Genomic DNA, 22,696 nt, shown 5'->3' with positions numbered 1-22,696 from the left:
AAGTTCCCATTCCTGCTGTCCACATGACCGCCGGCAGCCAATCCTGGAGCCGGGCGAGTCGTAAACTTCCAAGGCAAAGTTGTAAATTTTCATAAACAGCAGCCGGTGTTGTGCTCAGGACATTCTGTCTCACCGCCATGTTTTTCTCCGAGGCCTGAAATGTTTCTGCCCGACGCTGCGTAAAAAGGGAAAGTGTGAGGATGTGGGAGGATTGGATGAGATTGGATGAGATTGGATGAGTTTGGATGAGATTGGATGAGTTGTGTGGGTTCTGTAGCAGCCTCCTGGTTTGAAGGTGACTGAACGAGGTCTGTGCGTCTTCTTATTGTTTCTGTAATCTGAAGATAAAATCCCCAAAACAGTTCCAGTGTTATTATATCAGATCATTTCATCTTTAACCCTCGTTAATCCCAAACCTCCACTGTTTCGTTCTCATCTCCAATACGAACGAAAACAGTGGAAAATAATCTCAAAACCTCGAAAGATTTTCTTTTTGTTCTCAAATGATTTGAAATCAGGATGAAATGTTTCCACATTAAAATCTTGAAAATCAACGAATTCCTTCACATCGATTTGATTGTTGATCATTTAGACCAGAGATGGAACAAAACCTCCAACTTTTCTACTTTAATCTTAAAGCAACTAAAAGAAATGAATCTTTAGTGTTTGTTTCTAAACGTGTATTTCCGTTTTGCTTTGTTTGAAATGATTCTTTTCTGCGGGAGATTTCCGACATTTATAGACGCAATAAAACCATAAATCCCTTCAACACAACACACAACCCCTGAACTTTGATTTTTTTTTCACCCTCAAGACACAAAAACCCAAAGTGTCATTTCTTCAAAATGTATATTTGTGGATTTTTTCAAACTAAACTTTAAAGGGATAAAAATAAAACTAATAATAATAATAATTCTTCCTGAAGCTATAACATTTTCTCTGTTTTTTCTTCAGACATTTCTGTGATATTTCAATCCTGAAAATCAAAAATCAAAAACGAAAACCTCCAGTGCTCAGTAGATATTTAATTCAGGCTCTTTTGATTCAAATCAAACGTTTTATAAACCGAGGACGCTTCATTAGACATTTGAGTCTTTTTGTGGCCTTTCTGCTTCTTTTCAAAAATATAAATTCACATGTGAGAATAATAATAATTATCATTTTAATTTGTTAGTGTGAAGTGTTAAAAACGACCTTCACAGGACGTGTGGGCTTGAATCTCATCATTTCAACATCATGTATTGTTGAAGCTGTAAAACTATAATCTCTTTAACTCAAAGTGAAAAGTCCAGAGATGAAACAGGAGCAAAGATATTTTTAAAACATTAATTTACAACTTTGCAATAAATGAAATAAGGGAGAAGTTCAAATAAATATGAAAAAAATATGAAAACCTAAATAATAATAATAAAAATATTCCTTTGAACTGCAATCGTTTTTCTCAGATAAAAAAAAAATATATATTTTATTGATCATCAGTGCAAATAATTATTTTTGATACTCGACAGCACAAATTCCACTGAGAGGAAAAGCAACAGGCCGTAAATCATAACATGCTTCAGATCAGATGAGTGTTTTTAAATGAAATCTTATAATTAATTAATAATCTGATTTGGCCAAACAGTCAATTACATTTCATTAGATTTCACTGAAGCTCATATTAAAACCCGATGATCAGTGAGTTTCTGGTATTTCTCAGAGGAAATGTGCAGATCTGAATCACACACTGTGTTAAATGAGGCTTGTGCGCTTTTATTTTGGCACTGACGGTGAAGTTTGTTCCTCCTCACATTTCTGAGCAAACGCACACAAACACACACAAACGCACACTGGTAGAAAATGTAAAAAAAAAAAGCCATAACTTTGTTTCTGCTGTGCTGCAGGTGATGCTGTGAGGCGGCGAGAGGCGTAAACTGCAGGAGTCCAGAAATAAAATCTGCAAACGAGACACATTCATCATCGGCACAGTGAGTTTTGTGTATCATCACAGTTTAAGGCCCCTCTACCTCTGCTCTCCTCACGTCCTGCTCATGCTAAATGGATTTACATGTGGAGGCGGCGTCAGTCCCGGAGTTCAGCAGGCCGTGGCCCCTGCTCCTCACTGCCCTTTACCGTGCTGGGGGCCCCGTGCGTGAGAGAAGCCAGGCCTCCTGACCAGTGGGGCTCTGGAGATCACGAGCAGGCTCTGCAGGGCAGCGGGGGGGTTTACGGTCGACACGCTGAGGAGCCGGGTGTCGGAGAAGGAGCTTCTCCTGCTCTCCTGCCACACGTCCAGAGATCTGCCGACTGACGGAACACAGAGCGAGAAAGTGTGAAACCGTGGATCAAGACGAGTCAAATGTGTTTTCTGTTGTTTTTAATATTAAATGCGTTTAATAATGCTGCTCTGTGGAAACTGGGAATATTACACAAATGTATCACAACTCTTTTATTATTAAACGAGAGGAAACAGTGCAACACTGATGAGCTGAAATTAAAAGAGCAGACTAATTATCGAGGTTGTTATGTTCATCCTCGAAGTGAGGGAACGATTTTAATATTTTTCATGTAGAACATTCAGTCCTGTTTTCTCCTGCACCTTTAAATTCAAACGAGCGAAACTTTTTTCATGATTAAAAATGTTGGTGGAGCATAACATGTGCAAAGTTTTTATATTTCAAACACAAAAATAACAATTAGAGAGGAGAAGAGGATTTTTATTGAAGTCCCGTCTAAAGAGGTTTTTGTGGTTCGGAGGTGATTTCTGCCTCATCCCAGAATGCATTGTGTGGACATGTGTTTACCTGACCAGTGTATCCGCTGGGTGCTGATGGTGCTGTGTACCTCTCCCGCTCTGTTGTGGCTCTCGAGCTCGTGCAGCGGGCACACGGACTCGTTCAGGCCCCTCTGATCCATCGGGGGCCTGAGCAAACGCTGCTGGGTCACGTGGATGAGCTGCAGCAGTGATATGTCATTTTAATATCATCAGATATTAATATATTAAGGCAATTATTAATGCTTTTAAATATTTGTATCCATGGAGCTGCTTTAAATGAACTGTGATCATTTAATATTCACATCGGAATATTTCTTAAAACCAACAATTTTACATTTGAAAACATTTCTATTGCCCATAATCCAAAATGTAAAGCTCAAATAAAATCAGGTGTAAATAAGCAGCCTGCCGATTGATTAATTAGTGGAAAGAAAATTATTCTGCAACTGTTTAATTTTTTTTTTTAAAGCAAGAATGAATATTCTCAGTTTCCAGCCTCAGATACGTTGCTGGATTGTATTTGTCATTCGGAACAATACAATAATATATTTAATACAAACGCAAATTACATTTTGTTCAAGTGTTTGAACGCATTTTACTTATTGATTGAAAATCTGATTCATCCAAAAATGAATAATCATCAGCTGCAGCTTCAAATGAGAAAATTCAAAACTGATGAAAATAATTCAAACTAACTAAAATAATAGAAATCTTCATTTTCTTTCTATAAAGAGAAGTATGGACGGTTAAAGTCACAACATAACATGAGGTTTTTAAAGGTTGGATTTCTGTGATATTCCTGTTTTCTTTAAAAGGAGAAAACAGCTCATGTTCCTGATTTCTTTAAATAAACCTGATCTAGAATATCAGCTTCATGAAAATGAGTTGATGTTCGTTTGTCAGTGAATCAGCTGGATTACTCAAAAACCATGGGGGGGGGGGGGGGGGGGGGCGTGACCCGAGGAAGAACTCATTCAATTTCAGAGAGGATCCGGATAAATGGGCGGATCCAGGGTATTTTTTTTCTCCACTTTATTTAAAATGCTGAGATGGAGCATTTGCCTTGGTGGAGTTATGAGCTGCTAGTTTTGATTGGACTGGTGTCCCTGGTCGTGTACCTGCCGTGAGGTCTGAGCGCAGGGCGGCTGCTGCTGCTGCTGCTGCTTCGTCCTTTGGGGAAACTGCGTCAAAGGGTCCAACTGATGTTAAAAAAAAACAAAGAGAGTTAAGTGAATGAAGTGAAAATCTTCCTGTCGTCTGACGCACGAGCAGAATTCAGCTCTAACCTTCGTCTCCTGTCGTCTCGGCTGCTTCCTCGGCCGCTGGGAGTCTTTCCCTGCCTGAGTCCGGCCCTGCAGCAGCTGCTGGATCTGCTCCACCACCCCCAGGTCCTGCAGTAGTTTCTTCCTCTGCAGAAGTGCATCAACCCGCTGCTGCTCCTCCACGTCTGCTGCCACCTCCTCCTCCTCCTCCTCCTTCTCTGCCTGGACGTCTGCAGCTTCAGGATCCTCCGACACTCTGGGTAGAAGAGGCTGAACGGAAACAAAGAACCTTGTGATTCAATTTGTTTTTATGGCCTTACTCTATATGGAACCACGAGTATTAGATTCCCGATATATTAGCAGTTACTGTCACTGAATAACATGGACGACTGTGTTAGTTTTTCTGGTCTTGACAACAAAGCATATTTGTAATAAAAGTTATCAGCAGGAATATTATTGTGGTTAATTCTAAATGTGGTTCAAACACATTAACTGTGAGATGGGGTCAGGCAGAATATGAACCATCCATCACAGGGCAGAAGCTGTTTGCCTCCCTCTTGTGGTTTCATGTGGAAACTGGATCCTCACCGGCCGCGGGTCGCAGTGTGAGACGGGGGCTTGTGTCTGTGCTCGTCGAGGTTTGACTCTCTCCCCCGCCGTCTCCCCCTGCAAGTCTCTCCTCCGACCCCCCCTCTGGTCTCTCTCCTTCTGCTCCTGCTTCAGACGCAGCTCCTGCAGTTGTTGCCTAAACACAGAGTGGGTAACTTTTTATTGATCTGTTTAGAACTATTTAAAAATAAAAGGTTTGGAACTCACTGGTTAGTTATAAACTATTATTTTCAACTGTTTAACGACGTACGAGATCTTTCTACGTTTAAGTATATTTCCTTTATTATCTGTTTAAACAGCAGCCGCCACTCGTAGGTGCTTATAGGAAGAGTTACTGTTGTTAACAAATACATACACACTTATATTTTCTTGTCTGTTTTATATTCTGTCTAAAAAATGCAAAACAAAAGTGGCATAATGATTTATTGATTTGCAAATAGTCTTATTCTATTCTCTATATCTATAAAATCCCAAACTCAGAATATTTGCAAATGTAATTGCATCGTAAAAACCTTATTTTCTTAAAACAAGTGAAAACTGTCAGTATTTAAAATTTTAATTTTAAAAAGTGTTTATTTCTTAAATAATGAAAAAAGAAATGATCTTTTTTTTTTAAAGTGCAAAGACAGAGTGAGTGCACACGATGACCTTGTTAATGAGTTGTGACCGCACCAGTAGTTCTCCGTCAAGCAGCTAATTGATCAGCCCGGTTGTAACAACACATAACCTCATGTCCGACTCCCAGCTTCCTGTCTGCACTGAACCGTGTGGAAGGGGTTGACGTGTGGAAGGCGCGCTGCGGGTACCTGGCACACTCCTCTCTGGCCTTGGACGCTGCCGTCTTCTGAAAGAGCACGTTGCTGTGTTTGAAGTACTTGTCGTATTTCTCCGCTCCCTCTCTGGGGTAGATCCTCTTGAAGCCTCCCAGGTGTTTGGCTTCGTAATGCTCCATCTGCTCCACCGTGGCCGCCTGGCACTGTCGCAGCTCCTCCAGTCTGGCGGTACAACACACACACACACACGCGTTAACGGCCACCTGCATACACACTGCATGTATGTAACAACACATGTGTCTGACAGGATCGTGCCTGGCCTCTCTGGAGCGGTTCTGCTGCAGCCGGTCCTTCACCCGGCGTCTCTCCTCTTTGGTGATCTTGCGGCGGTCACAGGCGCCCAAGTTGATGAGGACCAGGGTGTCGTACAACAACGCATCCTTCACCTCGCGGTCGAGCTGCGAGTCGGTGGTGAAACTCGGTGAGTGGTTCACCTGGACACACAGATAAAAACATGTCTTAATCAGTAATCGATTTCCTAAATCTCCTGCTGCTCAACCCACAAATATTTACTTTTAATTCCAGTGGAGAGTTTGTAAAGATACCAAACAGCTGGATCTGGAGGAAAATGTGAGTTAATGATGCTTAAGACATTTGCAAGATTTGATGTAGCCATAAAACATTTTAATATTCAACTCAACACAAACACCATAAAGAGCATTGATTCAGAATATACATGATACTGTGTGAAATTAGTTTTACAAGGGAAACGAGGGGGAAAATGTTCAGGGATTAAAAAAACCTACTTGAATAAATTTCATAAATTTCTGTTATTTTCATGCAGATAAACCGTGAGGAGCCTGTGAGCAGCGATAACTAATCTGCACAGTTACACAGTTTAATAAACCGAGAGCTTTCACCTCCAGCACCCAGGGTCGGAGGCGGTGATCCAGCAGCACGTCGAAGCCCAGGATCTCGAAGCAGGCGCTGCCGCTGGTGTGGTTGGGGAAGCAGGTGTGGTAGTTATGCTTCAGGGTGGGGTGAGCAGAGATCAGAGTCTTTATGATCACGTCCTCGATGTCGCTCCACATCTTCTCTGTGTTGCAGCTGATGGACTCCAGGTACTTGTTCAGCGTGGACAGTTTTCTGCGACAGAGAAAAACAACAAAAAAAACCTGACGAGCTGCACGAAGGTGAATGTGACATATTTAGTAACAGCAATGAAACGAAAAATGATTTAACACAATTAACATCAACTACAGGAGATTTATACCGTTTGCTGCCAGTGTCCTCGTCGCGGACAAACCTCTCACTGTTCTTGTTGATTGAGTAGTTGGTGAGATGCATGCACACGTCATCCTGAGTGACAGAGACAAGGTCAGTACAGTACACAGCATCACAAAACATATATATATATATTTATATATACACAGTATGTATTAGTACTTAAAGTTTTGCAGCATACTGCATGATCTTAGCTTAATAATAATAATAGCTTGTTGTACAATTGTTGTAATGTCTTGTCCAACCAGCGTTAGTTATATACATATATGTATATATATATGTATATAACTAACCCTGTATATATATATATATATATATATGTATATATATATGAATGTGTATGATTGAATATTCTTTAACCTTTCCTACCACATTGCCGTGTGTGGGCTCGTTGTACTGCGTGGTGCAGAACCGAGCCAGTCCCTCCTTGAACATGAACACGCTGAATGGATCACATGACGTCACCAGCACGTAAATACGCAAGTCAAACTTGAACCTGTCAATTATGAAAGGCTGGGTGGGGGGGGGGGGGGGGGGGGGGGCACACACAAAGAAAACATGTTCAGATATCAGACTGTGTTTCTGTGCAGGTGCTGCTCTACGTGCTGCCTGACGGACCCTCACCCTGGAGATGTAAACCTGGCAGATCATATGTTCCCCAGCTGGAACGTCTTTACTTGACCTGGTGATGAAGATGCCTTTGCCTTGGCAACCAGTGTCCGGCTTACAGATATACGTCTTGTGTTTTTTGGCCCTGGTGTAAGCTTGGAAGTCACTGTAACTGCAAAGTGCAGTCGGAGAAGGAGTTAGTGTTCAGGGAGACGCTGAGAGGAGCAAAATGAAACAACGACAGAACTAACTGACTCTGCAGGAAGGCACCACGTCTGAGGGAAGATGTTGTAGTCTTTGGGGAAGAGCTTGAGCATGTGGTTCATGTTTCTCGCCAGTAAATCTTTGCGGCAGATCTCATTCATCCCTGGGAAATGGTTTATTTTCTGCAAAGACAAACAAAACACAGACGATGGTGTTTACACAGGAAATATTCTATGAGCGTCTGAGGGACTGTGCTGCATACCAAAATAAACCGATCTACTTTATTCATAGAAGATTGGAGGACATTGGTATTAACTTGCTGAATGGTAACTGCACTGAATAACCCAATTATACTACAAACTGTTTGCTTGAAGATCTTTTTCAAACGTGAAACTCTCCTAACATCCATCTTTTTTTATTTCATGGGTAAACATATTGAGGATAATTAAAAAGACATGTGAAGACGTTACAAATTGAAAGAGCAGTGCGACTAGTCTTCCGTGATCAATCTCCAGGTGCAGAAATTGAATTACCAGACGATTATTTTACAGTGTTGGGTCCAGTTCAATTAGCCATTTATGATGATGGCGGTAATGTGACTGCGGCTGAGAGTGAATTCAATCGTATACCTGGTAACGCTTCATGTCCTTAACGCGGTGTAGAGACACAGAGCAGTCGGTCCAAAACAGCGTCCAGTCCTCACCCTCCGCCGCTTCCCTGAGGCCGTATCTGCGAGCAGCTCGTCGCACTGAGACAGACCAGACGTCAAGAGGTTGTTTTTTCAGACGTTCCTCATGTTTTACACAATAAAGCTGGTGAAGCTGCCGCCTGTTTTCATGGCTCTAAACCGTGGATTTTAACTCAGCTTGGATCTCAACCATCGAACTCAAGTTAAAGGTCTTTTTCAACAGGATTTTAATTTGTGTTAATCCCACCTCGTTACATTTTAATGTTTTGAATAATTAATTTTCTTTTTTTTAAATATTATTGGCACTGGAAATGTTAATAATGCATATCTAATGTTTCCAAGAAGTACCAAATAATGAAGAACAGCTCTAAGAGACTAAAAGTACACTAACTTGTCCACATATTTTTGGCCACATGGTGTATCCACTCTTGCTTTCATAATCTTTGCTTAACTACTTAAACTTGCAAAAATCTGTTCAATGTGATTGAGGATGCTGCTGAATGTAAAGGCCTGGGTTGGCGGACAGATCACATCTGCACTAAACAACAAAATAACAGACATTTATAATTCAGTCATTTGTGTCCCATACATACCACTTTCATATTTGCAGTTAGTGAGGTTGATCCACAGTCATCTGGAAGAGAAGAGAGACGAAAAGAAGGACAGACATCTGCTTTGCTGCGAGGTCCTACAGATGCCTCATTACACTCATCTTGCTTTTTCCCCAAATGATGAGGACAAATGAGAAAACAAAATCTTAAGAGCCTCGAGGACAAGTTATAAAATCATAGCTGTCAGGGTGCCCAGCTGTTAATGGGAAATAACCGTAGAAGCACAAATGGAGGAGAACCAGCAGTAAAGTACCTCTTCTTGCCTTTCCTCCTCTTTTTGATGGCAGACGGCCTGATGCGGGTGCAGGCTTCACTTTGGCTTTCGCCCTCCTCTCCTTCTCCCCGCTGCTCACATTTAAGCACATCACAGTTTCTGTCTGGGCTGACCACAGGTAGACCCATCCTGCACACGTCAAAAACAAAGACTCGCAGTTAGGGGGGGTAGTTATTGAAGACTCGTCCAGATACTCAGCCTGCAAGAAGTTTATTTGGAGCCTGTGACACGAGAAGGCGCCGTCAGGTCCCTTTTGCCTGGGGCCTCCTGCATACAGTACGAGCTCATTTGACTGTAAGCAAATGCAGAAATGGTTCGATGACACCGACGACGAAAAACAAATGATGCCGTTCCATTTTCCGACACTCATAGCTCTTTTTTAATGGGCTGCGCTGTACAGCCTCACAATGAAACTCAATCAAACAGAACGAAGTACATGCTGTAAGTGTGCGCATGGAATCATGTTTCCGTTTCCATTTCTCTCATCAGGTGAGTGCTCTGGCTGTCAGCGCATTGTTCACACACCAGCAGCCAAGAGTTATTGTCGCAGGACGGATACAAACGATATCGCAGGGATTTAATCCTGAGAGAGAAAAAAACACATCCACAGTTTAATGCTTTTTACTTACATTCTATTCCATTCATAAAATAAACAGAGCAGAGTCAGTGAGGTAAACAATACGCTGATACGACTAAAAATATGTGAATGAGGCTGCAGCTTTGGAAAACTGCTTTCAATTAACATCACAACGATTTAAGATTTACCTCATTACTCCTTGTGCACTGCACTCATGAAGGAGTCTGCAGCCACGCTGACATTCAGACATTCATCCATCTGAGCACGAAGGGGAATAAACCAAAATGCTTGACAAACCGAAGATCTGACCGCGCCAGATTTAAGGTTAAAGACACAGACTATGAAGATGGATGTCATAACAGCTCCTCAAAAATGAAGCCAGAGTGTCTTTTATCGCCCCTTGTGGTTGGCTGCGGTATAAGTCATAAACCCTGCCTCCTCCATGTAAGCAGATGGGACATTGGTCAGGGTGAGTACACAGTGAATCCATTTTTCTCAAAGAAGGTATTTCTCATCACACTGACGTTTGTTCAAGTGTTTCAGATAAGTTTGGTTTTAAATAGTTATTTGAGGCTGTAAAACAAGTTTAACTGCTGTTTAGATTTTTCTGCCTGGATGAAAATGCTGACTGTGCAGGAAAAGCAAGGCGAGGTTTAATTCCACACGTCTCTTATCTGCAAACGTATGTCTGCACTCTGACTTGAGCACAGCGGCGATCCAATCGTCACGGCAGCGTCTCAGCTGTTCGCCTCTGCCTCCTATCTGGTGTCTTGTGAGGTGAAGGTGAGGTCAAGTTGAGTCCTGGTAATGATCGTGACAGACTACTGGCGAAGGAGGAGGGGGGGGCGCGTTAAGAAGGGACATCCCAGCAACACTGTGGGAGGTTACGGTGCTCGGTGACAGTATTCTGATCCAGTGATCTGGATAATCCTGCCCCTGAACCGGGAGCTTTACATCAGGCTGAGACGCCCCACTGACCTCAGCCCGGATACAGTTACATCCCCGGGAAGGATTTCTCCAAGGTCCTCCATCACCGTGGATCAACAACAGGTACATGAATAACACCTTTGTGTTATCTGTCCTCAGCAAACAATGACTTGATTAAATGTCACTCGGGAGACGTCAACATTCAGGCTACACCATGAGTCGGCATAATAACATTTACTATAATCTGACTTACTTGAAGTCTTTAAAGTTGCTTTAAATTCGACATCGAACATATCATCAAAAGCACCGTCAGATAATATTATTTAAATGAAGTGATCTCATATGTGAGTGGAATGCAACAGGTTTAGCCTTTGAATTATCACTTAAACAACAAAAACCCAACAATGTGACTTTTTATGAAGGTAGGATTGACAGTGTTAGTTCTAGCAGCTAAAATGTTTACTGTCAAGTCTCGGTGGCATAATTTGAGAACTGACTGTGACTCACCTGCATCGTTGGGCCTACATTTGTGAGGATGAAGGTGATGGTGGCTGCCCTCGTCTGCCTGGCTCTCGGTACGGGAATCTTGGTTTCAAGAGCCCTTTAAGATGCTGTCACTCTCCTCGTTAGACAAACCACAGAGCCACATCCCAAGCACCTGCACCATCTGCCCCTGTGTGTGTGTGAGACACACAAATACACACACACACACACAAAGACACACACAGTAGATCAGTATGACCACAAGGATGGTTCAGTTCAGATTGACTTACACACTCAAGCAACAAGCCGGCCGGTGGATCTGGTGACCAATTAGAAGCTGCGAGGACAAACACCCGATCCCTCTTGACATGATGGAGAGAGAATGAGCAGGAGACCTCAGCGGGGAGCGGGCGGAGGGATAGTCCCTGATATTTGTTCACTGAAATAAGAGAAGCGCTTTTCAACAACTCGTGTAGTTAAATTGAAATCTGTGCTGAAAAGTGTTGTGGCAGCGTGTGGTGTAAGTGAGCAGGCTGGACATCGGTCTCCTGGGCCAAGATGAAACGGAGCACCTTCTGCTGAAGCTTCCAATGAAGACATCAGAAATAGGGCGGAAAGGAAAACTAGGTCAAACAGTCCGCAAAGACAAATAGAAGGAGAGGACACTGTCTATTATATCACCAAGCTGTCATGGCAGACAAAATATCAATCATGGAAGGATTACACAAAATAACCAACACTTCCTGATTAATCAACCAATCAGCATTAATTAACCACGAGCAGACATCCTACACTCTTATCAACATTCTGTCGTCGTGATGCTTTGAAGATCACACGCTAAGCTTCCAGCGCGTCACGTCACGCCTGCATGTGCTTCTGCAGGTATTTAATTTGTGTCTGACAGAGAGCGAGTTACACAGAGGCTACATGAGCTCTCGCACAATAACAGTGAGGGGAAATTATAATTTAATGTGACAGCGTTGTATTTTTATGGCCTGATATTAAATAAGGGTAGGGAAGTTGTTTGATTAAAATAAAGAAAATCTCAGGTTATTAAATTAGCAAGACAGTGTTGTGCATGATATATGGAAATGGTTTGATGATTTGTAAATTTCCCTTCTATCCGAGATATGAAATCTTTTTTAAATTAAATTGTGTCAGCTCCCCGCTGAGATCTGATATTACTGTCTCAACTGTACAAAAAAAAAACGTAGATTAATACCATGTGAATACAGAACAATGACATCTCCGGCTGTGTGGTCGACAAACATTGACAAAAGAACGAATGACACCTTGAGCTGGTCCCACTGTTCCTGCTGTCACACCAACGAAACCTCATGAAAATTAAATACGTGACCGCAACAAAACCCAAGAGACACAAAACTAATTACAACACTATTCATTCAAATCATTGAACGTTTGACTTCGGACGACAGACGCTGTGAGAAGGAGACGGAGAGGACACCTCCTCACGAGGCCCCTGTTTTGATTTAGGGCCCCCCCCCGCCAGGTCCCACAAAACCCACTGACACGCCTCTGCTTCAGTCGACGACAGAGCGTGAGTGAATGTTTGACGTCACAGAACAGACTTCAGCGTGTTTAGCTAGCTAGCTAGCTAGCTAACACCCACAGAGGAAGAAGAGAAATGACATTAGAATAAAACAAACGATCCTTCGTTTGCGCTGAACGCGTGAATTCATCGAAGTGAAATCGTTTCTTCTCCCGACGCGACACAGTGCGAACGTTTTCATTCAGCGCGTGACTTTGAACACGTGAAGCTAATGCTAACTCGGGCCTGTGGGAACTATGGGCGCTGTGCTGTTGCTATAGTAACGGGATGCTAACTTCCTCCTTCCGGGCGGAGAGCGCGAGCTTCAAGAGCCGACGACTTTGACACGGGTGAAACGGAAATGCCGGAAATTACCGTGAGCGGGACACCGTGTCCCGGTGCTCCCGGTGCTGCCGGTGAGAGGCACTAACGGAGCAGTCGTGTGTGTGTGTGTGTGACGTCTCCCGGTTTGAGGAGCAGCGGAGAAACTCGTGTCAACAAGAAGTCACTTCCTCACAGGCCGGATGTCCCTCAGCCAATCAGAAGCAGCGGGAGGGAGTCTGCTCATCTCTGATTGGCTGCTGGCGTCAGCGATGAGAAATGGTTTTTCAGGTGAGATTTACAACGTGAGAGAATCTGTGGAGAGAAATATAAACTATTAATAAAACATGTTTATGATTTTATTTATCACACAGTTGTTAATCATATATGGAGAAAATAAACTATGTGTCAAAGTGTAACTTGTATTTGTTTGTGTTTTTAAAAACGTTTTAGTTTTTTCTTTGTGTGTCTGATAATCAACGCAATTAAAACTTTAGTAACTCTTGTTACTTCACAGCAGAACTGCCTGTAACCAGTGTTCTCTTTAATTACCCTCAGGGATGAAGGATGGATTGATGGATTGATCAGAAAATATCTGTCAGTGCCCCAAAAAATAAGTGTTAATAGTAGTAAATTATAATTTCTCTAGTTGTTGATAATTGATGGTTGGAATAAAGTTTCTTGTCTAATTGATTTTTCTCTTATTACTGGTCGCAGTCAGACTCTGCAGATGATTTGTATTTAATTCAAAGTGACTCTTCAACAGAGGTTCTGGTTTCACAACAGAAAAGAGTTTGGTTCCCTCTTGTGGTCTTCAGGGTTCAGGAGCGAGGGGTGTATGCTCTGGACTACATTTCCCACAATGCACAAACTGATGCCTTTACTGACAATCGGAAACAAGGCGAACAAAATGTCGACATTTTGCTCTTTTCGTTTTTTGATTTAATAAAAGTTTTTTTATTTTCGTTAAGAAAATAACGTCATCTACCAGGTAGACTTCAGATAATCAAGGTATTTTTATTTTATCTTCGTTTTAAAGTTGCTAAGATTTTTTGGGGAAAATGTAAAAACATGCGCAACATTAGAATATCGATAATACCAACATTAATAAATAAATAAAACACTGGGAGATGTGTGATGGGGGTGTTATACATATAAATCATTGCATTTTTTTAATAAAATAATGTAAAACGTAAATTAAACTAAAGCCTGGATCACAAAAAAATCAAAGCACATTTGGAAACGTTATTTATTTAATAATTTTCAGTTATTTAAATTAAATTTAAAGTGGCTTTAGATCCAGATAAGTTGCATTAATTGTACACTGTTTGCCTTGTAGAGTCGCGTCTACTCTGGAAGGTCAAATGCCCGAGCAGCACCTGAAGGCAGCACAGGGAGCAGGCCAGCGGTGAGGTTTCAGCTGCGACGTCTCAACAAATAAGTAAGTTTGAAATCTTCATCTCTACATCACTCCTCCATGGAGGATTCATCAAACTCTCACAACACTCTTTCTATTGTCGAGCCTCAGAATGAAGTGCAGCAGCGTCCTGGGTGCGGTCTGTTGTTTCTCTGGGTTACTTTCTGTTTCTGTTTTATTCCCACAAACGGACCTTTTCTAGTAATTAAAGCAGATTAAAGCTCAGTGTCAGGTGGTTTTAATGCTGAGACTCGTCTGGTTTAGTTGTGGGGGAGTGTTTGCTTGAGGTGAATTGAGTGTCTAGGTGGGAACGTTATATTCTAGTGCGCAACGAGCGAGAGGAAACTTATAAACGCAGGTTTGGACTGAAGACAGTGAGACGGCTGATGTCCTCAGTTCCTCCGGTGTCTCATCGTCTCTTTGTGTGTCAGTCCAGCATGGAGAGGCCTTCAGGGGCCGCAGCAGCCGACTCCTCGGCCCGCACCTTCTCCCAGGTGGTGTTCAACGACATCCCGCACTCATACTCCCCCTCCACCTCCATCTGCTGCTGCTACACCCTCACTGCTGCCTTCCAGCCTCACCCCAGGGACTGGGTGGGCATCTTCAAGGTGAGACACCGGTGGATGAGAGAGTGTCACAATAAATCATATGTAATAGCTCTGTTGTGAATGGAGGTTAACTTACTGAATACAGTTTTTAGACTTTGAATGTGAGTGTTTCCTTTTTTTTTTCATGTAGTAGAACAGTTTCTTGTCTTTATTCAGACCGAAGAAAATAACAGTTGCAGCGATAGTTGTTTTAAAGGTTGTGTTTTATCCAACCAGGGTTAAAACCTTTAACATCGTGTGCCACATCGACCTGTGCTGAGTTTCTCATGACGCTTCGTTTGCAGGTGGGCTGGAACTCAGCTAAGGATTATCACACCTTCGTGTGGGTGGAGCCGTGTCTGGATGTGGGGGGACAGGGGTCAGTGACCAGGCAGACGGTTTTTAAGGGTAAGGATGAGCTGGGCCTTTGTGTTTGTGACGTACACTCTGATCGTGTTGTGTGTCAACAGATTTAAACGTAAATCTGATCCGCAGACACAGAAACACACAACTGAGGTCAAGATTGTGTTTTGGTTTTGATCTGGACAAAGAGACAGATTGTCTAAGTTCAGTTGGTTGTTGTCTGAGTTCAGTTTCACATCTCTCTCCTCTCCGGCCTCATCCCGTCAGATTACTACCTGCCCAAGGACGAGATCGAGTTCTACCAGTTCTGCTACATCGACAGCACGGGTCAGGTGCGAGGAGCCAGCACTCCCTTCTGCTTCAAAAACCCAGAGGAGCAGAGCTTGAACTCCAGACTGGATGACGACATCCTGGTTGTTACAACACAGGTATCGAATGCAAACAAAAGATTTGGAGCAAAAGCAAGGGACTATCTTTTTTATCTGAGTATTTGTTTGGCTTCAAGCTGCTGGTTAGAGATATTCTGATGCAGATACCGATCAAAATGTCAGGTCAGGCATCGGCGAGTATGTGAATCTGTCCGACATGATGTCTAGCTGATATGCAAAGTCCAGGTATCTCATGGGGAAGGTAAAGATGATATCAGAACATCTCTAATGTTAAAAAGTTCAACATCGAGTGGCAGAAAAACTGCTGATGCCAACAGATCTGTGTCTTTTCAAAGTAAACATCAGCTTGATATCGACTTCATGTGTTTTGCTGAGCGCAGGAACAGGTGGAACAGAGCGTCCGCGAGAGAGACGAGCTGCAGAAGGAGTTGGATCAAATTCGGCAGGAAAACCAAACCTTGAAAAGTGCTTTAGAGAAGGAAAGACAAGGCGCTGCCGTCTCAAAAGTGAGTTTCATTTCAAACCAAGTGTTTGTGTGGTCGTGAACGTGTTTGCTTGTTGTGCAACAGTGAAATAAAGATTGAACTTTGGTGTTTGATGCGGTGTCACTGACTCGTGCAGGAGCAGAATGAACAGCAAGAGAAGGAGAGAGAGAACAGTCACCTGGTGGGAGAAATGGATCAAATCAAGGAAGAAAATGGAAACTTAAAAAGCATCTTACAGCAGCAAATTCAGGAAATGGACCTTTTAAAGGTTTGTTCTCGGTCCACGTGTGAAATTTAAACGTAAATTATGGTGAAAACTGAACTGCAAAAACAATGTCGTTACCAGGAGGAGCTGTTGGTCCAGACGACAAAGCTACTGGAGCTCGAGCAGCGCAGAGCCGCAACTGAAAGTGAGGTAAAGATCATTTGAAGTTCTCGTTTTATACAAATAAAATCTCACGTCAGTTTCCTCCTTTAATATTCTTCTTTGTTATCGTTTATTTTCAGACACGCACTCAGGAGAAATACGATCGAGCTGTGATGAAGATCAACCAGATGAAAGACGAGCACAAGGAGCTGAAGGGGACGATTGATGCCCAAAGTCAGGAAATCGACAAGTGAGTGGAGTCTGCGCTCTTTCTAACGTCCAACACGAAAATACATGTGACGCGTTTAGACGTTAACACACAATGTTTTTTTTTAACATGTTTTAGGCTGAGCTGCAAACTCAGAGAAGGAGAACGGGAGCTGTTAAAAACCAAAGACAGCATCCAGCTTCTGCAGGTACAGAGCAGGAAGCAGTGGATCAGTAGATATCCGCTTCATTAGTGAAGAATAATCCACAAAAGTGCAAAACAAACCTGTTCACGACAGAGAGGATGAGAAAAGTTCAGACTGTCTGTGTCTTTACCTCCTGACAGGTGGATCTCCAGAGCAGCGAGAAAAAGAACCAGAGGCTCGCCGCGGAGTTGCAGAGCATCACACACGACAGGGAGGACATGAAGAGAGTGAACCAGGAGTTATGTCAGAGGCTGTCGCAGCAGGAGGCGCAGCAGGAGTCGCAGCAGGAGTCACCAGATGATCTCAGCGCTGCCGTGCGTCCTCTTCAGGAGCGGTGTCAGGCGCTCACCAGCCAGCTGCAGAACACTCAGGCGACGCTGGCGACCGAGAGGGACGAGACCAGAAACGCCAAGAGACAAGTTGAGGCTCTGAGGGAGAAAGTGATGAAGGACGAGAAGCAGCTGGAGACCATGGTCATGAAATGTGAGGAGGAACAACGGAAAAGCAACAAATTCGAGGTAAACTCGAGCAAAGATAAGATCTAGACTTCTAGGGTGTGTGGCCACAAGTATATGGACAAGAAGTTGTTTACTTTTGGTGCTGAGGAGGAACCGGCTGCTCCCCGACACCTTTGAGATGAGCTCCACAGAATGTCAGGGAAATCAGTTCTGACAAACAAACACAACATATCAGACACGATTCAGGTGTCCACATAACTTCAGTGTATCCCGAGATGTGGCCTCTACGTGTGTTGACATTTGAACTTGTTTTCCTGCGTAACTTTCCAGCTGCAGCTCAGAGAGGCGCTGGAAGCACATGCAGATAAAGACGACATCATAGAAGAGAAGGAGCACATGATAAAGCTCGTGAGACACGAGAACGAAGAGCTCACCAGAGAAAACAACGTACATCTACACAAACACCTTCTTCACTCACAAAATCTTTGTCATGGTGTTTTCTGTTTTGTTTTTTTAACACTTGCTTCGTCAACTCTGTTTATTCTGTCAGAATCTCAGGAGCAACATGGAGGGCCTGCGCACAGCCTACGCCGACTTCCACGCAGCCCCCGCCGCCGACTCGCCAAAGGTAGGGCCGGACTCCACCTCTCCAGCTGGAAACACTTCAACCGCCCCCGCACCGGGTCCGGAGGAGCACATGTACGAAACCATAGGTGAGAGACCGGCTCTGAGAGGAACACTCTGCAGTTTTGGCTGTTTTCAAAAGACAATAAAGACAGAATCTAAATGTTTTTCATGAAGGGGGGTCGGTTCAGGGGTTTTCACAATAGAGATTTTGAGACGCTCTCACCAATGACAAAGGCGACTCTGTATTTTTCTTAGATCACACGATCGACTGATCAGGAAAATAAATTGTCGAATCAATAAAGAAACTCAAGTATTAGTTGCAAACCCAGAATAAAACATGAGCAAACCATAATTGTGTTATTTTGTAATAACTGATTTTTCTCTCCTCACAGATGACGTTGCAGAACCAGAGGAGGTGAGTCCAGTCTTTCTCTGACAAAACCAACAAACTGTTAAATCAGAGCGTGCAGCAGAGTTCATCAATTTAAAATCATAGGAAACAGAAAGAAAAGCATGTGAAGTGAGGTTAAAGACGAGGGGCCTCCCTCCCTCCTGCGGTGCCGTGAGCGACCCGGCTGTTGTTTACCGTTTATTTTCGACGTGGACTTTAAACCTAATCTGCTCCATATTTTGTTACCACATGTGACGATGCCGTCTCTATTTCTGTCCCCGGCAGTCGCTGGTGTGTCGTCACTGCCACGAGAGCTTCCCTGGCATCACCCGAGGTGAACTGGAGCAGCACGAGGACAGTCACAGAGTGTGTCCCTTCTGCACGGTGATCTGCGACAACATGGAGCAGTCCGTGTTCGAGGATCACGTCTACAGCCACGAGCTGTGAGATCTGCACCGGGGCCGACACTGTGGTGGCTTATGGTTATTATTTTACAAATACTGCCAGTTAGGTGGTCATGGTTAAAAGACTATAGTGGTATTTTTAGTTTAAAGTCATTTACTGCCAATTATAGTTAACTTTAAAACTGCTGCTGCATTTTAAATCTTTCTTTTAAATCTGAAGCGTAAATTCCAAAGACTTTTAAAGTTTCCTAAAGGAGCCGATTTGTTCTCTGTCGGTTCACATCAACAGTTATTTCGGTACAATTTGATCTTTTAATTGCTTGATTTTTAAAAAGGTCTAAAGTGAATTATAACACAACTGTGCATTTTATTTTACACTTAAGCTAATATGACGCCTCCAGAGTTTCTGTATCGATGACTAAAAATACAAAACCTGTATCTCAGAGATCCACTGTGTAAGATTTAGGTGAAAGGACCGATTGATGTCTGTGTTTGGAAGGAGAGGGTGAGGTGAGATACTAGATATCACTAAATTCTACACACTGTACTTTTAAATAGAAATGAATGAGTCTCGTTGGACTCCTGGAGGTTTGACAAATGTAAAACCTCAAGAAAACCTTTGGAAAATAATGAGCAGTGAGGTAAACATGATTTATGGTGAATGGGCAAAAACACTCAAGAAAATCACGTGATCCTTAAAAAAATATATTTTTTTCGCTATTATTCCATTGAAGCTTTGCACTTTGCATCAGATCTGTTGATTCGAGTGTTCATTTGAATCTGTTGTTAAAATAAACTTGACAGGATGAAGTGTTGTAGTCGAAGAGACTGAACAATAGAACCAGTGAATTTGTGCCAATGACCATTAGCACGTGGAAAATGGTCCAGCTGATTTAATAAAATCTTGGTTCGACTTGTGTAATAAAGTTGATGTTGTCTTTTCTGTCGGAGTAAAAGTTTCTTTGTGCAAAGGTAAACAGTTAAATGTGCAATGAGAGTGACTGAAAACCGACCATGACATCAACAGATGTTACACTGACTTTCAAACGCAGTGTAACGGACATCGAGCTGATTTCAGTGACTCAGTAAAAACCCAAGTGAGTTTTCATTCCTCGTGTCCAGAGAATCCTCTCGGAGGGAGATCGCTGCCAGCTCCAGTGAACCAGCCAAGTCCATCACATGAGCCTTCACATCACGCACGGTTTATTTTCCAACGTGTCTGAAAATGTCACCAGCTCGTAGTCCAGCCCAGCTTTTTTTTTTTCTTTTTTTTAAGGTGTCATCTGATTGGCCTCCTCCGGTGTGACATCACGGGATGTGAGCTCGGAGAAGAGAGCGGGCAGCCAGTACTGTGACTCTCCAGCTGCCTGAGAGTCCAACCAGGCCAAACCTTCTTTCAGCAGGTGATCCTGGAAACATGGGAGCAAAGAGAGAAAGGACTGATGGAAAAGATACAATAACCTTGAGTTATTTATCATTATATCCCATTTTCACTCCTTCACAGCTATGTTACAATTCTTTTCTCTGCTAACAACTCTGAAAAAGTTTGACTCCACAAAAAGCTAAAAGACACAAACACGTCTTCACAGAGCACATTGTGATGTTTTCAATCGACACTCACCAGAACACGACAAGCTCGCTCCTTCTCCCATTTAAGACCTGCCTTGATCTCGCTCACTGTGACGTATCCCTTTTTCTACAAGAGAACAAACAAACATCTGTATTTCCCACAATTTGAACTCAATTACCTAAACATGTGTGTAGATGAAGATGGACACCAGTCATTAACATAATTAACTGTTTGAAATGTTGAGTGGCTTCACTCACTGACTCACATCCTGAGCGTATTTACCTCTTCCTCTCAGAACTCTCTGATGGAGTTCATCCAAAGTAATGAGCCCTGAAGGAAAACACACTATGAAGCTGCTGCAGTGATTTCACAACTTCATCTCCTGCTGATAAGAACTGTGCAGACATGCTTTGAATACGGTGACAAATTACCAACCTCCATTTCTGTGTTTCAGCGCCAGGCACACTTCAATAATCTGAACACCGAGCTCGTAGTAGAAGTCACCAACCCCGAGCATCTCAGACCAGAAACCTTTCTCAGCTGTGGAGACAAAAAAACAAAGCAGGAATTATTAGACGTGACAGTAGAACATGTGATTTGAACACACAGCTCGTTATCTCTTCATTTGATTGCATACTTAAGGATTCTAACAGGCAAGTGGGTCGACTCCGATGGCAGCACACATTTCCTGAAACTGAACCCTGGACTGTGAGTTCTTTCGAATTTCTTGTTTGTGTTTGCTGGCGAGCTCTTCCAGGTTTGATTTGAACGTCTCCAGCTGTTTGGACACCTGGAGGAAGAAAGTCAGATAATTCGGTGAATGATTCAATGAACAACGCAGAGCACAGTTTAACATCACCAGACACATTAACACTCGCTGGAAACACGCGGCAGATTTAGATCAGTGTCAAAAATCACTTAGGAACATTGTCATGTTCGAGGCAACCTAACTTAGTACAGTCGAGTCCATTCAATAGCTACTGTAACTTTTTATTTGTCATCTTCAAGCAAGAAAATAATATATCTTGTAAAAAACGAGTTGTCTGATGTTTTAATGAATAAAACAGTTGATTAAACACTCAGCAGATTCATTTAGTCTGGAAATAACAGATGCAACAGTCGAGATAATCACGAAACGATGTCAAATAACAGATGAAGCAGAACTATATTTACATTCACCAGGGAACTGAGCTGATGGATACTGAAGAGGTTTCCGTGGACTCACCTGAACAATCTGATCCTCCGCCAGGACGCTTCCTCTCTCTCTTTGTATTTTCGCCCGAAAAGAAACAGAAAACCCAAACTTTCACTAAACTTCTTCAACGCTCACGTGAAAACACAAGTTCACCGACTCTACCTCCGCGAGCTTCTTCTTCTGCTCCGACTCCCCTGCGACGCATCTCCACTCCGTCTGGATTACAAAAGTTTGAACTATCTGAGGGTTCGTCGAGGAATAATGTCAACAAAGTGTGTCGGCGTTAGTTTACGTTACAGCTAAGCTAACTGTGGCTAACGGGTCCTGGTGTTTCCATTTTAAATGGCAGGAAGTAAACTACTTCCTCCTGATCGGTGATGTGTACGTTTGATTTCATACCGCCCCCTGGTGTCAGGGAGTATACCGCAGATATATATATTGGTTTTATTTTAATGTGTTTTATTTAATATACAGAGAAATATTTTTATGTGAATTAAACATTTAAAAAAAATAACATTTAGAAATGTTTATTTAAAAACAAAGCTTGTTAATTTGAACTACTGTTTACACTGTGTACAGCACCTAATGAGGAAATGTGGACCTAAACTCTTACATTTAACAAGTGAACAACTGTATTTTCTTCTTTTAAATCGAGATATCTTTATTATAGGCGATGAGAAAACTCCAGAGCTGCACACACTTCCTTCAGAAAAGGGGCTTTTATGCAGTTTTATCAGCAGCAGTACTCTAAATGTCAGATAAATGTGGATTCATCTATTTCAATTAAATAACTCAGTAAATACTTGGTGCTGAGTTAACAACCTACAGTAAAGATTCATGCAACATTTAGCACATTAAACAAATGAAAAATTGTCAGTATGTGAAAAGGTAATGGTTTGTTGATGAAATGTGAATGTGGAGATGGAACGTGTGGGTTTAACTGCTCAACATGTTTGACTGAAGGTAATTTCAGGGGAAAAGAAATTCCTTCAGGAATATTTGATTCCTTCATTTTCTTCCAGTGAAACTATCTGAGATTGGTTTTATACTGTTTCGTTCTTAATATTATAAATTGATAGAATAAAATATCAGTTGGTCCTGAAT

The 22,696-nt window shown here is 42.5% G+C and overlaps 3 protein-coding genes across 7 annotated transcripts; 1 reads left to right on the top strand and 2 right to left on the bottom strand.

Annotated features, from left to right (window-relative positions):
* Positions 1 to 1,435: 1,435 nt before the first annotated feature.
* Positions 1,436 to 13,138, bottom strand: ttll6 (tubulin tyrosine ligase-like family, member 6). Its single transcript, XM_069517186.1, has 17 exons — positions 12,981 to 13,138; positions 11,081 to 11,246; positions 9,050 to 9,198; positions 8,778 to 8,816; positions 8,126 to 8,244; positions 7,548 to 7,678; positions 7,308 to 7,464; positions 7,053 to 7,196; positions 6,673 to 6,758; positions 6,320 to 6,545; positions 5,715 to 5,893; positions 5,433 to 5,621; positions 4,606 to 4,762; positions 4,042 to 4,287; positions 3,874 to 3,954; positions 2,784 to 2,934; positions 1,436 to 2,286 (listed from the first exon to the last, which is right to left on the bottom strand). Exons 3-17 carry the CDS (start codon positions 9,195 to 9,197, stop codon positions 2,099 to 2,101), a joined length of 2,241 nt encoding a protein of 746 aa, XP_069373287.1. The 5' UTR covers position 9,198; positions 11,081 to 11,246; positions 12,981 to 13,138; the 3' UTR covers positions 1,436 to 2,098.
* A 1,107-nt stretch (positions 13,139 to 14,245) lies between these two features.
* Positions 14,246 to 19,753, top strand: calcoco2 (calcium binding and coiled-coil domain 2). 3 transcript variants are annotated; one of them, XM_020111787.2, is made up of 14 exons: positions 14,246 to 14,367; positions 14,775 to 14,951; positions 15,236 to 15,338; positions 15,561 to 15,721; positions 16,063 to 16,188; positions 16,304 to 16,435; positions 16,514 to 16,582; positions 16,675 to 16,784; positions 16,881 to 16,950; positions 17,088 to 17,465; positions 17,736 to 17,852; positions 17,956 to 18,118; positions 18,425 to 18,447; positions 18,709 to 19,753. In XM_020111787.2, the coding sequence occupies exons 2-14, from the start codon at positions 14,781 to 14,783 to the stop codon at positions 18,868 to 18,870; spliced, it is 1,785 nt and encodes a 594-aa protein (XP_019967346.2). In that variant the 5' UTR covers positions 14,246 to 14,367; positions 14,775 to 14,780; the 3' UTR covers positions 18,871 to 19,753. The 3 variants fall into 3 exon arrangements, with proteins under 3 accessions (XP_019967346.2, XP_019967347.2, XP_019967345.2); XM_020111788.2 differs by having other exon boundaries at positions 14,249 to 14,367; positions 14,780 to 14,951; XM_020111786.2 differs by lacking the exon at positions 14,246 to 14,367 and adding an exon at positions 14,374 to 14,477 and having other exon boundaries at positions 14,780 to 14,951.
* Positions 19,517 to 21,973, bottom strand: LOC109646090 (vacuolar-sorting protein SNF8-like). 3 transcript variants are annotated; one of them, XM_069517192.1, is made up of 7 exons: positions 21,755 to 21,973; positions 21,623 to 21,660; positions 21,049 to 21,187; positions 20,833 to 20,937; positions 20,663 to 20,727; positions 20,449 to 20,523; positions 19,517 to 20,236 (listed from the first exon to the last, which is right to left on the bottom strand). In XM_069517192.1, the coding sequence occupies exons 1-7, from the start codon at positions 21,795 to 21,797 to the stop codon at positions 20,099 to 20,101; spliced, it is 603 nt and encodes a 200-aa protein (XP_069373293.1). In that variant the 5' UTR covers positions 21,798 to 21,973; the 3' UTR covers positions 19,517 to 20,098. The 3 variants fall into 3 exon arrangements, 1 of the variants encoding a protein (XP_069373293.1); XR_011239672.1 differs by having other exon boundaries at positions 20,170 to 20,236; positions 20,680 to 20,727; positions 21,035 to 21,187; positions 21,623 to 21,662; positions 21,755 to 21,955; XR_011239671.1 differs by having other exon boundaries at positions 20,170 to 20,236; positions 20,680 to 20,727; positions 21,035 to 21,187; positions 21,623 to 21,951.
* Positions 21,974 to 22,696: the final 723 nt, after the last annotated feature.

Source organism: Paralichthys olivaceus, chromosome 21, assembly GCF_024713975.1.
Source record: "Paralichthys olivaceus isolate ysfri-2021 chromosome 21, ASM2471397v2, whole genome shotgun sequence".
Classification (NCBI taxonomy): domain Eukaryota; kingdom Metazoa; phylum Chordata; class Actinopteri; order Pleuronectiformes; family Paralichthyidae; genus Paralichthys; species Paralichthys olivaceus.
Note: the sequence above shows the minus strand (reverse complement) of the source record. Positions and strands in the feature narration are given on the sequence as shown.